This window comes from Artibeus jamaicensis, unplaced genomic scaffold, assembly GCF_021234435.1.
Source record: "Artibeus jamaicensis isolate MK-2021 breed Jamaican fruit bat unplaced genomic scaffold, CSHL_Jam_final contig_419, whole genome shotgun sequence".
NCBI lineage: Eukaryota > Metazoa > Chordata > Mammalia > Chiroptera > Phyllostomidae > Artibeus > Artibeus jamaicensis.
In genome coordinates, this window is record NW_026521824.1 from 3,278,209 (window position 1) to 3,295,856 (window position 17,648).

General features: G+C 38.3%; 1 protein-coding gene across 4 annotated transcripts in view; it reads right to left on the minus strand.

The window, feature by feature from the left end:
* Positions 1–17,302, minus strand: part of PIGL (phosphatidylinositol glycan anchor biosynthesis class L) — a 73,073-nt gene extending 55,771 nt beyond the window's left edge. For all 4 annotated transcript variants that reach the window (XM_053665693.1, XM_053665692.1, XM_053665691.1 and 1 more), the window contains exon 1: positions 16,540–17,302. In XM_053665693.1, the coding sequence (XP_053521668.1) occupies positions 16,540–16,774 (235 nt within the window). In that variant the 5' untranslated portion in view covers positions 16,775–17,302. The remainder of the gene's footprint in view (positions 1–16,539) is intronic.
* Between the last annotated feature and the right edge of the window lie 346 nt (positions 17,303–17,648).

Sequence of the window (17,648 nt, forward strand, 5' to 3'; positions counted from 1 at the left end):
ACAATCTTTAAATCACCATTAATTCTTTGCCACCTGTACCCCTCTCTCTCTCTCTGTCGGGCTGCCTAGCTGCCTGTCTATCTGCAATGTAGTTTCATGCTATAGGGAGCCACTGCGCATCTCGGAGAGCAATGGCTCTGGCGTTTAGGCAGAGAACCCTTCTGTAACCACTCAGAACAAGTGGGGCCCTTGAGCACACTATTAGTTTGAGCACCTTTAAATTAACAGTCCTCAAATATCTGTTAAAGATTTACTTAAAGGAGAGGCTCCTGAGTATTACAGGGCAACATCCTCCTTTGAAGCGTAAAGCAACCAGCTATGCCAGCATGCCCTACAAGAGCTTGACCACATCAGCATCCCAAATAGCTCAGGTATTCTTTATTTTCCCCAATAGATGTACTGTACTTCCTAAGAATAGTTCTGGTAAGTGCAACTCTTTTGTATCCTTACAAATAACATACAGTGAAATTTTGGGATCACTAAATTGCACTCATTATCTAACTAATGCATCCCTTAACACGAAGAGTTAGTATTAAATTCTGCAGCAGGTAATTGCATAGTGATTTGTGCTAGTTACTTCACTTTCTTAAGCCAGTTTCTACACACGTGAAAGGGGATAAGACCATTTCAGAAGGCTTTCCTGACCATTACAGGAGTTACGTGTCCACCCAGCTAGGTACTCCGTGTTAATTTTCTCTTTCCTTGCTTTGTTTATCTTTACCTTCCCACTGCTCCTTTTCCTTTCTCAACTACAGTTCATCTTCATTGTCCAAATCAAATGGCCTTCCCCCTGTGAAGCTTTGTCCTATTTTCCTTGACAAGTAATCATTTCCAGTCTTCTGCTCTTAAGTATGTATTTTTCTCCATGAACAAATGATTCATTCCTAAATGCCATTGACTTAAAAAGTGATAGTCTCATTCAACTTTATATCATCCTGGTGTCCAGCACACTGCAGGCCCTTGTGAAAGTGGCCAAAGAGAGGCTCTGCCCCCTGTTCCAGGTGACTCAGAGAAAGACCCCACGGGAGGATGCCTTTCATCTCCTGCAGGGATTACCCTAGTGCTAGTTTTGAGCTGTTTAAACCCAGGCAGGTAAGACAATCATCATATTGCATCTAACAAAGGGAATGGCTTTAAAAAGACTCCAGATCACAGCTTACTTTTATATTGTTTTCATCATAATTTTTTTGTTAATACTTCATTTTTGTAAGTCAGACAGAAACTAGTGATTTTTGTAATGGTTACTATTACTATTTTAGGTTCCTCTCAAATCCATACACATAGCCTCTCCCATTGTCTCAAGGCTACTTGATCTTTGATGATAAAGAGTCTAATGTATACTAGTGACGTGATTCCTAAATTCAGAGGCTGTGCAAATCAGACTCTTATTACAGTTGAGAGAAACTGCTTAGAATTGAAGCTAATGTGTTTATGGAACAAGTTTTATTGCTTTGTGTTTAAGGAAGTTAAAACAGGTTAGGGAGTTGATGTCAGAGATCGCTTTAAATATGTTCACCAAGTTTGGTGAACATGTACGCACTTCCACAGATTAGGTGTCTGAGATCCGTCAGCAGCTCTTAGCTGAAACCCTCTCAAACAGTGTCCCATTGGAGGGGGATGGCGCACCCCAGGGGGCATAAGATAATCTACTGGGGCGGAGGAAAAGCTTTAGAATTTGTCCTCTTAATTTGTTTACCTTGTTTTTTATAAATGTCAACTTTTGTTAATGTTTTATAATGTATACACTAGTTCGGTGGTCCATGTACTTATTATAATTATAAATAAATATGTAGTACATATAATGGGGGTATATGCTCAAAAGTTTTTACCAATCAGAAAATATGACCAAAAATATTTGAAGGTCATTATTTTTGAAAACAGAATACAAATGGGATTAATTATATAGAACTACATTTTGTGTGTGTGTATAAGCTTATGAATAACTGTATGCTTAATTAAGTCTTCTGTTTTGTGATAACCATGATAATACTTCTCTGTAACAACTAGCAAGTATAATGACATTTAAAACAAATCAAAGACACTTTGTAAAAACCCATATTTATACAGCAAATGTGTAAAGGTAGATATTTCATTTTAAAGATTTAAAATTTATTTACTCTAAATAGGTAAAAGATTTATGTGGTTAATAAAAATCATAAGTTATAGCAAAAACAAAAATAAAATATCTGGGAATAAACCTAACCAAGGAGGTAAAAGACCTGTATGCAGAAAACTACACAACACTCAAGAAAGAAATCAAGGAAGACACAAACAAATGGAAACATATACCATGTTCATGGATTGGAAGAATTAACATCATCAAAATGTCCATACTACACAAAGCAATTTACAGATTCAACGCAATACCTATTAAAGTACCAAATGGCGTATTTCACAGACAAAGAACAAACACTTCAAAAATTTATATGGAACCTTAAACAACCCTGAATAGCTGCTGCAATTTTGAAAAAGAAGAGCAAAGTAGGAGGAATCACAATACCTGATATCAAATTGTATTACAAGGCCACTGTAATCAAAACAGCCTGGTACTGGCATAAAAACAGGCACATAGACCAATGGAACAGAACAGAGAGCCCAGAAATCAACCCAACTCTCTACAGTCAATTAATATTTGACAAAGGGGGGCAGTAACATAAAATGGAGTAAAGATAGCCTCTTCAACAAATGGTGTTGGGAGAACTGGACAGCTACGTGCAAAAAAATGAAACTTGAGCACCGACTTACACCATACACCAAAATAAATTCAAGGTGGATAAAAGATTTAAATATAAGCCGTGAAACCATTAAAGTCCTAGAGAATCTCAGCAAGAAAATCTCAGATATTTCACACAGCAGCATATTTACTGATATGTCCCCTAGAGCAAGGGACATAAAGGAAAGAATAAACAAATGGGATCTCATCAAAATAAAAAGCTTCTGCATGGCTAAAGAAAATAGCATTAAAATAAAAAGAGAACCAACTGTATGGGAAAACATATTTGCCAATGATACCTCAGACAAGGGTTTAATCTCCAAAATATACAAAGAACTTACACGACTCCACTCTAAGAAGACAACCAACCCATTTAAAAAATGGAAAAAGGACTTGAACAGACACTTCACCAAGGAGGACATACAGAGGATCCAGAGACACATGAAAAGATGCTCAATATCACTAGCCATCAGAGAGATGCAAATTAAAACCACAGTGAGATACCACTTTACACCGGTCAGGATGGCTATCATAAACAAACCAACAAACAACAAATGTTGGAGAGGTTGTGGGGAAAAGGGGACCCTAGTTCACTGTTGGTGGGATTGCAGACTGGTACAACCACTATGGAAAAAAAACAGTATGGAATTTTCTCAGAAAAATAAAAATCAATCTGCCTTTTGACCCAGCAATTCCACTGCTGGGATTATATCCTAAGAACCATAAAACACCAATTCAAAAGAACCTATGCACCCAATGTTCATAGCAGCACAATTTACAATAGCCAAGAGTTGGAAGCAACCTAGGTGCCTGTCAGTAAATGAATGGATCAAAAAACTATGGTACATATACACAATGGAATTCTATGCAGCAGAGAGAAAGAAGGAGCTCCTATCCTTTGCAACAACATGGATGGAACTGGAAAGCATTATGCTGAGCGAAATAAACCAGGCATTGAAAGACAAATACCATATGATCTCACCTTTAACAGGAAGCTAAGCAACAAAACAAACAAGCAAGCAGAATAAAAACAAAGACACTGAAATAGAGAACAGGAGGACAGTGACCAGAGGGGAGAGAAAATGGAATTTAAGGGGAAAAAGGGGGAGGGATTTAGAGGAACAAGTATGAAGGACACAAGGACAAGAACTAAGGGGGGTGGAAATGGGAGGGAGGTGGGGAACACAGGGCGGGGCGGGCTGGGATGGGAGAAATAGACAGAAAACTGTACTTGAAAAATAAGTAAATAAAAATTTTAAAAAATCCTAAGTTATAAAGCTACATATAGTAAAAAATAAAAAATAAAACCTCTCTCCCACCCCTTTAGTCCCCTAGATCCCTACTTTCAAGTGTGAGAATCAAGGCAAGTTTGAGGATTATGGTCCCAGTATTTGGCCTTTCACTAACTTCATGAATCTGAAGAAATTTCTAAGGTTCCTGGTTTCAGGAATGCCAGCAAGTTTTTTTCTTGAACATGACCAAGTTAATTCTAAAATGTATTTGGAAGAAAAAAAGGCCAACATTTTCTCAACTCTAAAAGGAGGGTGTTTAAGGTCCATACCAGTTAGGTCCTTACCAGATCTGCCTGGGAAAAGAGGAACCATATCAAATACTTACATCAGGTAATGGAAAGAATTTGATATATAACTGATGGAGGACTTGAGGGTCAAACAGGGAACAGTGAAGTGATCCAAGATTAGGACAGCAAGTGTCTACCAACCCTTGGTTGGAGAAGTAAAAGGAGACAGTGTTATTGGAGCCCAGAGGCCTGGGTTCCCCCAAAGAAGCTGAAACCAAAAGGGCAGAACCCTCTTCTATTAGAATGTATCCCCAGAACCCGACTGGAGAAATTATGATTTAAAAATGAAACTAGCATAAAAATGGGGGCAAATTACCCGAATAGACATTTCTCCAAAGATACATGGATGGCCAATAAGCATGTGAAAGATGCTCAACATCATTAGCACTAGGGGAGTGCAAGACAAAACCACAATGAAATATTGTTTCATAGCCACTAGCATAATAGCTAGAGTATAAAACCAAACAAACCAACCCAAATAAACAGACAGAAAGTTACAAGCATGGGTGAGGATGTAGAGAAATTAGAACCCTCATGCATTGCTTGTAGGAACATAAAATGGTACCGTTGTTGTGGAAAAGTTGGTGATTCCTCAAAAATTTAAGCATACAATAGAATTGCCACATAACTCAGCAATTCTACTCCTAGGTTTACACCTAAAAGAACTGTAAACAGCGATTCAAACAGATACTTGTATATCCATGTTCACAGCATTATTCAAAGAGCTGAAAAATGGAAATAATGCAAGTGTTCATAAATAGATAAATAAATAAGCAAAATGTGGTATATACATAAATGGGGTATTATTCAGCCTTAAAAAAAAATAAAGTTCTGGTATATGCTACAACATGGATAAATGTTGAGCCTTGGCTGGTATGGCTCAGTGGATTGAGCCCAGGCCTGAGGACTGAAGGGTTGCTGGTTCGATTCCCAGTCAGGGCACATGCCTGGGTTGCAGGCCAAGTCCCCAGGGGGTGGCATGTGAGAGGGAACCACACATTGATGTTTCTGTCCCTCTTTTTCTCTTTCCCTTCCTCTCTCTAAAAATAAAATATATAAAATATTAAAGAAAAACCATGGATAAATGTTGAAAGAATGCTAATTAAAATAAGCTGGAAAAAAGGGACAATTGTTGTATGATTCCACTTCTGTATATATAATAGTCAAATTCATAGATTAAAAAATAGAATAGTGGTTGACAGGGGGTGGAAGGGGAAGGAATGGGAGCTATTGATTAACAGGTAGAATTCTGTTTGGGATGATGAAAAAGTTGTGGAAATAGAGAGTGGTGATGATTACACAATATTGTGAATGTACTTAATGCCACCTACAGAATTGAATACTTAAAAATGGCTAAAATGGTAAATTTTGTTATGCATATTTTACCATAATAAAAATATTAAAAAAATTTAGATTTGCATTGCATAAAAATCTTTTAATTAAAAGTTACTGTAAAACAGAAATGATGTTTTTAAAAAAGTTGGCAAAACAATCTTTTAAAACATCATTAAAAAATACTGAACATGTGTGTATGCAGCCAAGATCAAGAAACACTACCACGTGCTGTTATCAACCAATATACTCATAACTCTAAGTACATGCTTTTTCATTATTTCCAAAAGCAATATTTATCTTTACTAATGGAAACACTACTTTTCATTAGTTTCTCTGATCTGTGACTTATGACTTATGGCTAGTTATTAATAAGGCCAAACATAAAAAGTTTTTCTAATACTAAGCTCTTCAAGACTCTTTACATTTTGCTGACTATTCCTATTCTCTACTTCTATCAGATTAGTCGTGCTGCATTTCCTTTATTTTTCACACTTTCATCTTTCTTTTGTCCACTGTTCACACGCAGTCTATGTCAGTGTGGAATTTTTTTTTTGGTCTCTGACATGATCTCTCCCCTAATGTTTATTAGCATTTCTTTTATGGTTTCTCATAGTTTAAGCAAGTCCTTTATTTTTACACTTAAAAATCTTCACTCATTAAGTAAATAAAAGCTCTGAAAAGCATTAACATTCCTCAATTAAGTAAAAAAATACTTATCAGGACATAAACATTTTTATAAACAGACAGCTATATGCAAAAAAATGAAACTCAAGCACAACTTACGCCATACACCACAATAAATTCCAGGTGGATAAAAGATTTAAATATAAATTGTGACACCATTAAATCCCTACAGGAGAAAATAGGCAGGAAAATCTCAGATATTCCACACAGCAATATTTTTACTGATATGTCCCCTAGAGCAAGGGACATAAAGGAAAGAATAAACAAGTGGGACCTCATCAAAATAAAAAGCTTCTGCATGGCTAAAGAAAATAGCATTAAAATAAAAAGAGAACCAACTGTATGGGAAAACATATTTGCCAATGATACCTCAGACAAAGGTTTAATCTCCAAAATATACAAAGAACTTACACGACTCCACTCTAATAAAGACAACCAACCCAATTAAAAAGTGGGCAAAGGATTTGAACAGACACTTCTCCAAGGAGGACATACAGAGGATCCAGAGACACATGAAAAGATGCTCAGTATTGCTAGCTATCAGAGAGATGCAAATTAAAACCACAATGAGATACCACTTTACACGGGTCAGAATGGCCATCATAAACGAAGCAACAAACAACAAATGTTGGAGAGGATAAGGAGAAAAAGGAACCCTAGTGCACTGTTGGTGGGATTGCAGACTGGTACAACCACTATGGAAAAAAAACAGTATGGAATTTTCTCAGAAAAATAAAAATGAATCTGCCTTTTGATCCAGCAATTCCACTGCCAGGATTATATCCTAAAAACCCTGAAACACCAATCCAAAAGAACCTATGCACCCCAATGTTCACAGCAGCACAATTCACAACCTAGGTGCCCATCAGTAAATGAATGGGTCAAAAATCTATGGTACATTTACACAATGGAATTTTATGCAACAGAAAGAAAGGAGTTCCTACCCTTTGCGACAGCATAGATAGAACTGGAAAGCATTATGCTAATAAGCAAAATAAGCCAGGTGGTGAAAGACAAATACCATATGATTTCACCTTTAACAGGAACCTAATCAACAAAACAAACAAGCAAAATACAAGCAAAGACACTGAAACAGAGAACAGGCTGACAGTGACCAGAGGGGAGAGGGGAGGGAATTTCAGGGGAAAAAGGGAAGGGTTTGCAGGAAGAAGTATAAAGGACACATGGACAATAACAAAGTGGGGTAGAAATGGGAGGGAGGTGGGGAAGGCTGGGGGATGGGCTGGGATGGGGGTAAAAGGCAGAAAACTATACTTGAACAACAACGAAAATAAAGTTAAATTAAAAAAATTTTTTAATAAACACCTAATACACTACATTAGGTTCAAAATAGGGGATGTGTATAAGATCACCTAACATAAATTCTCAGCTTAATTATAAAAACCTGGTAAGTTAATATATACTTAGAAATATATAATAGTCTTATAAACAGTTAACCTATCATCAGCATCAAGATTTATGAATAAGTATTGTTTTCAGTTAATCATTGAATCCTTATGCATTGTTTAGTTGGCATATCAAATGAAAATTCTATCAACCTTAGAGAAAATTGCCTAAGTGTTTATATTTATATATATGCAAACAACTATATTATATATAAATATAATATATATAATTTTATAACATATAAGTACTTACAATACATAATATAAATATATAATTTATAATATATAATTTTAAAAACACATATATTTATAAAATATGTATTTACATATTCTATAAATATATTTATTTATAAAATAGGACCAGATACATAACCAGAGTCATACTGTGAAGTTTTATAGCTCCCTTAAAGAAAGGTAATTTATATTTTTAAATATTAGTAATTTGTTCCATTCTTAATAGTCAGTATTTGATTTTTTTAAAAAAGAAATCCCAAATGTTTTGGGTCAAGAACAAAAGAGACAGATGAGACTAATACTTTTGAGGATGGATGTAAATATCTCTCAATCAGGAAAACTTTGAAGTTTTCTTTATGATTAAAAATCATTATTAAAAATAATCTGGTAAGTTTTGTTTTAGCAAAAATGATGAATTAGATGTCTGGAGAACCCTCTTAGCATAGTACACCAAATGTAAAATATAAGGGAAACACATTTCAGAATGTATGGCTGAATTAGCAGGAAAGTAAGGGCTATTTCTACCAGTCTTATGTATAGTGAAGTACAAATCCAGACAAGAAGGGTGGAGCTGAAGTTGGAGTAACTGCTTATGCCTGGTGGCCTAAAGTTAGGGCAGAAGATAAAGGCTGGGCACAAATAAGGAGACATCCACACAAAGTCAGGACCTTCCAAAGGCTGTACGTACAGTGGGTGAACCGGAAAAAAAGCCATTCTAAACACAGATTGTGGGGGGAGGTCACGTCTTTGTCTTCTAGTTGGTGTTAGGAGAAGGGAAAGTAAGGAAACTGTCCCCCCATAAGGATTGTTAATGATATACTTGCTTTCACTTGGTGTGGCACATTATATTTTCCAAAAATAGCTACAGCAGTATTTCTAGTCCCACATGTACTTACAGAACCTTGTTGCTCTCTCTGAGGAAGTATGGTTCTCTCCTTGAAGCTGGATGTGACTGTGTGACTGCCTTCACAAACAGAATTCAGTGAAAGTGACATTGCATGATTTCCAAGGCTAGGCCATAAAAGGTAATGTGGCTGCCTCTCAGGATTCTTGGCCAGAACCACAGCCACTAGGTTGTAAGGAAGCCCAAGCTATGTGGATATACTATACGTAGACTAGGTGTTGATGTTCTGGACAATGTCTCTAGCTAAGTGGGGTGATTCCAGTCCCCAATGGTTGGATCCTCTAGCCAAAATACTAGACATCCTGGGGCAGAGACAACTGTGCTCTATCTGAAACCATGAGAGATAAAATTTATTACTGTTTTATGCCATTACTTTTGGGACAATTTGTTATATAGCATTAGACAACTAATGTACTTGTGTTTGGACCCTGAATTTACACTACCACTGTGGACTGAAAAAAAATCTCAATCTAAAATTTTAATACTGCCCTTTGCTGCCTGGCTGAAGTGAATATAAATCACCAAAATATCATCACAAATATGGTTTCAAGACACATGTGCTTACAATGAAAATAATCACAAAACACACATGGAAACTAGTCACTCAGAATGAGTTACTCAAAAAGAGAATCAAACATATAGACTGAAGAATTGGAATTACTATAGCAGATGTAAGTTTTTAATATATTTAAGGAGGATATCACACTATGAAAAGTTTTGAGCCAATAATATTTGCAAAAGAACTCCTAGATACGAGAAACAAATTAAAGAATAAAATTACTAATCATCTCAATATTACATATGTAGTATTAACAGACTAAAAGAAGAAAGACATTAAAGAAGGCCAATATAAATGAAGGGACATACTATAAAGTCATAGTTGGAAAGACTTTATATTAGAAATAAATCAATTTCCCCTTTAATAATCAATAGTCAGTGAAATTCTAATAAAAATGCCAGCAAGGTTTTTCCTTGAACGTAACCAAACTAATTCAAAACTATTTGGAGGAAAAAAGGTCAAAAACAGCAAATACATCCTGAAGAACAACAAATCAGAGGGCTGGCCATACCGGAAAATATTGCCATAAAAGCCACAGTAATTAAGACAGCCTAATATTGGCAAAGGGATGTCAAACTGATGAAAGAAACAGTATACAGACTGGAAATGCATGAAATTTGATACATGAGAGTTGGCAGTGCAATCTGGAGGGGAAAGGAAGAGCTAAATTTGCTTTCCTGACTTGTCTTTTCCTCCAAACCATTCTTCAATTGCCACCAGAATGAGCTTTCTGGTTGTGTTAATTTTCAACCAAATGTGTCCAATAATGCCCTACCATCAACTAGTTTTCTCCCATGTGTATATCAACAGGTTACATAATTTGGGAGAAATGCTAGACTAAATACAGTTAAATAGAATTTTTTTTTTTTTACAAAACTTCTCAAAGATGTTAAAATGCTACTAAGAAGTTTGAACCTCTAAATGTGGGATAGCACATCTGTCTAATACCCCCAAACTTGTCAGGCCAAAGCTTTTTTTTTTTTTTAAATAGCAACTTGATGAACTAGGGTTTCTTGGATTATGCACTGGAGATCATAACGGTTATTGCAACTGACATAGCATACAAAGCAATGCAAGAGGTGGATTGGGTGCAGACCAATGGCTTTTATAATGTAATTATACTGTTTTATACGGTTTGGAACAGGTAAGGGCACAGGGTCCTGGCTCCTCTACATTCTAGCTGGTCACTTTGATGAAGTTACTTACTTATTCCTGATTTCAGTCTCTGTATCTACATAGTGGCGATAACAAATTTTACATTTATAATGTTTTATGCATATATAATAATGCCTATCATAGGACTGCTGAGATTAAATGAGCTGCTAATAACAAAATACTCCATTTTTTGCTGCTTCTCCCTACCCCTTAAAATTGGAGATGTAGTTAGAATGAATTATTAATAAGACAGTTTTTTAAAGATTTTATTTATTTATTTTTAGAGAGGAAGGGAAGGAGAGAAGGAGAGAAATATTAATGTATGGTTGCCTTTCATGAGTCCCCTGCTGGGAACTGGCCTACAACCCAGGCATGTGCCCTGACTGGGAATCGAACCGCGATCGTGTGGTTCGCAGGCCCACACTCAATCCACTGAGCTACACCGGCCAGGGCAGAATGAATTATTCATACAAGTCTAAGACTTACGTTTTTCCTACTGCCTATAATGACTCACCACATTTACTATATACCTTTTCCTATTTTTAAAGACCACCTCAAAAGAAAACTTCTTTGGAGAAATTTCCTTAATCCAAACCCCTGAAATGAGAATCCACACTTTTCTTCATTTGGTACCCACAGTATTTTCTCACACCATTGCAGTTTTCATTACATTGTATCACAAGTTACTAGCTTCCCATTTCTCATGTTAGAATAAGTCAGTAGTGTGGGTAACGTTCAATACCCACATTTCTGCATGAATTGGGAATTTTGAAAGGAACTCTAAAAAGTAAAAGAGAAAACAATCTAAATAGCAAGTTGGATTCAGAGGAAGTAATGAAAGACAACAATAAGGATACTAAGTGTTTAATACATGCCAAAGGAACACATTATATTTTTAAACTTGAAACAATTTTGAATTTTGGTCCCGACCTATTGAAAACAATAGGAGAAATTTTTAAAAGAATCCATTGTAAAAAAATAAAATAAAAGAATCCAGTGTACCTATAATACTTTGTAAATAAAATCCAGACTTCTCTTGCAGATCTTGAAACAAATTAACTTATAATTTGACTCCTATATTATAAATTGTAGTATAGAACATAAAATTAAAAGCAAACAAAAGTGAGGCCTTTAAGTGAATTTATTTGCAATTGACATCCTTAATAGCACAAACTGAGAAGAAAAGTACTTAGACCCAAATTCTCAATAAATATGAAAAATAATTTAATCTTACTGGCAGCAAAAGATTTGAGGGGAAGTAAGTGTTAATCAAATCAAGAACTACTATTAAAAACATCAGTCAATGCTAGGCAGGGTACTATATTAAGACAGATTCTCACTACTAGTCAGTGAGAGAGTAAACTGGTATGTTATGGAAAATGCAATTTACATGAAAAGCCTTAAAACAGCCAAATTAGGAGTCATTCCTAATGAATACTATGCAATACATACAAATGTTTACTATTATTCGTAATAGCTAAACTAGGAAAAAACCCTCCTAAACATACATACAATAAGGGATGATTAAAATTTACCTTTATAAGACCATTTAAAAGGCTACATATGTTATTATTAATATAAGTAATTATTTATCTTTAGAGGGGAAGGGAAGGTGAGAAGGAGAGAAATATCAATGTATGGTTGCTCTCGTGAGTCCCCTGCTGGGAACTGGCCTGCAACCCAGGCATGTGCCCTGACAGGGAATCGAACCGTGATCATGTGGTTTGCAGGCCCGCACTCAATCCACTGAGCTACACCAGCCAGGGCAATATGGGTAATTATTTAAGTTTTAAGTTTCACAAGGACACAGTCCTTCTCTAGCTTATTTTCTTCACTGTTTATTTCTAGGACATAGAACACAGGTGGCAAACACAAGGCCCGCAGGCTGAATCCAGCCCTCCACCTTGTTTTATCCAGTCTAGCCTGGATGAGCTCTCACTTAACTGTTAAGGAGTAGTTACACTTACACAGTCCTAGAATTACATTCGGCCCTTTGAAGGCAACCACAAGGTTGATGTGGCCCCCGGTTAAAATGAGTTTCACACCTCTGGCATATAATAATGCCTAGCATAAATATTTTTAATTAGAAATTTTTTTAATTAAAACTTAATTTTTTAAGAGTAATCTTAGGTTTGTGGCAAAAACTGAGGGGAAGGTAGAGATATTCCCACATACCCAATCCCTACATATACATAGCCCTCCCCATTATCAACATTTCTCTTCAGAGTTGTACATTTGTTACAAATGATGAACCTACAATCATCATTACCCAAAGTCCATAGTTTACATTGGGGTTTACTCCTAGTGTTGTACCTTGATTATATGGGTTTGGACAAAGTACAATAACATATACCCATAATTAAAATATCATACAATATTTTCACTACCATAAAAAGTCCTCCGTGTGCCACCTATTTATTCATCCTTCATCCCATCTGAATCCCTGGAAAACAATGATCCTTTTACTGTCTCCATAGTTTTGCATTTCCCACATAGTTGGAATCATACAGTATGTAGCCTTTTCAGTTTGGCTTCTTTCATTTAGTAATATGTTATGTAGGATTCCTCCATTCCTTTTCATAGCTTGACAGCTTATTCTTCTCTTTAGCACTAATATTCCATTGCCTGGATGTACTAAATTATTAATCCACTCACCTGCTGAAGAACATCTTAATTGCTTCCAAGTTTTAGCAATGATGAGTAAGCTGCTATACACACCTGTGTGCAAGTTTTTGCATGTACCTGCTTTCAATTCCTTTGGGTAAAGAAATACAAAGCAGGGTAATTGTTTGGGTAGATGGTTTGGTGTTTGATTTTGTATGACAGGGCCAAACTAACTGCCTTCCAGAGTGCCTGAACCATCTTGTACTCCTATCATTAATAAATGAGAGTTGAGAGAGTTGCTTTGCTCCACATCCTCACCAGCATTTGTTGTTGTTAGTGTCTCAGATTTTAGCCATTCTAAGAGTAGTGTACATACATCTTTAATAAATATTTGCTAAATCAATGAAAAAATAAGGGAAAAACATAAAACTTTATAATGTTACTTCTATAAAAACCTGTATAGAAAAAAAACTGGAATGACACACCACCAAATGGGAAAAAGAGGTCATGTACATTTGTTAAAAACAGCTTTATTGGAGAACTTCTGGCCAAGATGGAGGCGTAGGTGGAAACACTGTGCCTCCTCACACAACTAAGTTTAAAGACAACAAAGTTTTTTTAGTAACGAAAACTCAACCAAAACGCAGAAAATCGAACTATACGAAAGTCCGACAACAATGAGCCACTCAGCCAGACCGATAAATCAGGTGAAGGAGGGAGCAGTGAGACGGACCTCACAGGCCCCAGCAGCGGGAAGCAGTAGAGTGGACACCATTGTTCCTCTCTGACCCTGCCCCCACATACAGCACCACAACCCAGCAACCTGGGTGGCCCCACCCTGGTGAACACCTCAGGCTCCGCTCCTCATATGTAACAGGTGCGAACAGACCAAAACATTATGGCTCAAGAAACTCAAAGCCCCAGAGCCAATAACTCTAAGCGACCAAGAAATAGCCAACCTATCAGATGCACAGTTCAAAACACTGGTGATCAGGATGCTCACAGAACTGGTTGATTTTAGTCACAAATTAGAGAAACAAATGAAGGCTAAACTAATTGAAATGAAGGGAAATGCACAAGAAACCAATAGTGAGGGAAAGGAAACTCAATGGAGTGGGACTCAAAATCAAGGGAGTGGACCAGAAAGGACTCAAAGCAAGGGAGTAGACCAGAAGGAAGAAAAAAAAGTGACCAAACAGAAAAGAAGGAACAAACAAGAATTCAAAAAAATGAGGAGAGGCTTAGGAACCTCCAGGACATCTTTAAACGTTCCAACATTCGAATTATAGGGGTACCAGAAGGGGAAGAGGAACAGCCACCAGTGGAAAACTTATTTGAACAAATAATAAAGGAGAACTTCCTCAGTCTGGCAAAGGCAATAGACTTCCAGGAAATCTGGGAAGCTCAGAGAGTCCCAAAGAAGTTGGACCCAAGAAGGAACACACCAAGGCACATCATCATTACATTAGCCAAGATTAAAATGAAGGAGAGAATCCTAGAAGCAGCAAGAGATAAGGAGACAGTCACCTACAAAGGAGCTCCCATCAGACTGTCAGCGGATTTCTCAAAAGAGACCTTACAGGCAAGAAGGGGCTGGAAAGAAGTATTCCAAGTCATGAAATCCAAAGACCTACATCCAACATTGCTCTATCCAGCAAAGCTTTCATTTAGAATGGAAGGACAGATAAAGTGCTTCTCAGATAAGATCAAATTCAAGGAGTTCATCATCACCAAGCCCTTATTATATGAAATGTTAAAGGGACTTATCTAAGAAAAAGAAGTTAAAGAAACATGAACAGTGAAAGGACAGCAAACTCACAGTTATTACAACCACACCTAAAACAAAAGCAAACTAAGAGGACAGCTAGATCAGGAGCGGAACCATAGAAATGAAGATCACATGGAGGGTTAGCAACAGGGGAGTGGGAGGAGAAGGTACAGAGAATATCTAGCATAGACGGTAGGTAGAAAATAGATAGGGGGAGGGCAAGAATAATATGGAAAATATAGAATCTAAAGAACTTGAGACACATGGACATAAACTAAAGGGGGGAATGGTGGTGGAGGGGGTGTGCAGGGTGGAGGGGAATGAAGGGGGGAATAGGACAACTATAATGGCATAATAAATAAAATATATTAAAAAACAGCTTTATTGAGGTAAAATTTTACATACCATAAAAGTCCACCCATTTTATAGGTAGAGTTCAATTACTTCATTTATACATCTATGCAATTATCACTATAATCCAGTATCATGGCCAATTTTGTTTTCTCATTCCATCTTTTCTGTATGGTAAAGGAGGACTTATTTTTTGAAAGTCCCCTTCACTGAAATGCAAGAACAAAAGCCCCTTTCAGGCCCTTTTTACCAGAGGTGGCTCTTCCTCTCTCCCCTTGAGTCTGTCAGGCATAATTAACTACCGTTTGTCTGAGCCTCTGTTCTCAGGACTGGAGAGGTTGCTGGAAAGCATCTCCTGTGCAGGTGCTTTAAAACATATACAAGCAGTACTTATCAGACCTTAGCGCCCAGACCCTGAACCCAGACCCTGAACAGCAAAACAAGCTTAAGTCTCCAACATCAGCTGGAAACCTCCTCTTTACAACTAATAGCCACGACTAACCTGCTAAAGCCTCCTCCCCCTTTTCTGATCCAATAAGAGCTCAACGCCCCTACACATCAGGGCTGGTGCATTTCTCCACACCCAGACCTTTCCTTTTCCTCGAAAAGTAAAAATAAAGCTTTGTTCTCTGCACTTTCTTCTCTTTGTGAATTCTTTCACAGCCCACATCACTGACCATCCTAACATGAAAGTTGGGTGGTACTGAACTATAGTTATTTTTTAGCCTGATGATCTGAATCTATTTCTTTAACTTGATATGTGCATCTTTTTAGGATAAAATTAATTTTAAAAGCATCAGGAAAATCCTTTGCTACCGCTACAAGTGAAACTTTCAGGCTTGAGCAGGCATGATACAACCTAGACTGTTTGGCATGCTATAGTAAGATAATTATTCTTGGTCCTGCAAATAAACAGGTTGCATAGAATAATGAGTAAAGTTTTATTTCCCAACGGAAATGTAGGTATTGAATGGAAGCAAACGTGACCTGTTTTCTTGTGCTTAATCCTGCTAGCAGAGAGTACAGTAAGAAAGCTGAGGACGTCCTCCAACCAACCTGGGAAGCTGGCTGCTACAGATCCTAGGTTGGAGCCGATTCTCAGTGGCGCCCATAGAAGGGACCTTCGGAGTATTATTCAGTTAGCTTTTTACAACAGAGAATCTCTCGGAAAAAGTAGACTGAGATAAGTTGGCACTTAAATATCCTTCACAGCCTCGGGTCCCAGCGGCCCGCCTGCAGTTTCCTACCTGCGGAGAAGCAGAGCAGGAACACGCGGTGCCTCAGGCGGGCCAAGCCTAGCAAAGTGGGAGCAAAAAACATGGCTTCATCGTCGGGGTGCGCGATCACCAGGAGGGTCCGATTTCCGTTTCCTAACAGGCCAGCCTGCACCTGACTCTTCATTCGTTCGGAGGAGTCCCAAACCCAGAACATGATCCGTGCTAGGGCCACCACAGCCAAGAATAGAACAGCTAGCGCTTCCATGCCATGGAAGTGGCACTGCGCCTGCGCAATACGGAAAGGTGCTGTCTACCCTGACTCCGGGCGGGAAAACTGCACTGTGCAGAAATAGCGTTCCGAGTTGAGGTTTCGCCCAGCTAGCCAGCTCTTAGGAAATGTCGGGTTCCTGTGTGGTTCTACACTGACACTTCCCAACACTTTATCGATTTCCCTCTACTTTATGTAGCATTTACGAGGTCTGTGCCTGCTCGGGTTGAGAGCTGAACCGAACCCCTTCCTGTCAAGTTTTCTACTCTTGTCCTTACACAATCCAGTCATTTCACTGGAAGTTAGACTTGACGGCGCACTTGGTCGTCTCAAGGGCCACAGGCTCCTCCGAGTGACTTTGAGATTAAGGACTGACATCATAGACAAATTGGCATCGGCCCCCTTTCAGTGACATTTTAGTGCGAATTACAGCCGGAGCTCAGGGAAATATTTTGGGTAGGTCGACGTGCACCCCCTTGCGCTCCTAGCACGTGAAGGCCGGCTTCCCTGCCCGCATCCCGCGGCTGGAAGAGGCCACCGCCGTCCCGCTGCGTTGCGCAGGGGTCGCAGAGCCAGAGGCTGGCTCGGGTTCCTCTCTTTCCCACGCTCCGACGAAGGCCCCTAGCGCAAGAAGTCGGCAGGCTAGGGGTGGGTGCCTCAGCCAGTGAGTGATGGCAGTGCGCTGGTCCGAGTCGGACACGGTGCTACCCAGGCGTGTCTCCGGCTGAGGGGGCCGCCACCGCGGTTAGGCCGATGAGAGATAAAGATCCAGGCCTTGGGCAACCCAGGAAGCTGGGTCGTGGTAGAAGACGCGCGACGCCAGCGGAGGGAGACGGTTCCCCAACCTTCCGGAAGGAGGAGGGGCCGGCGC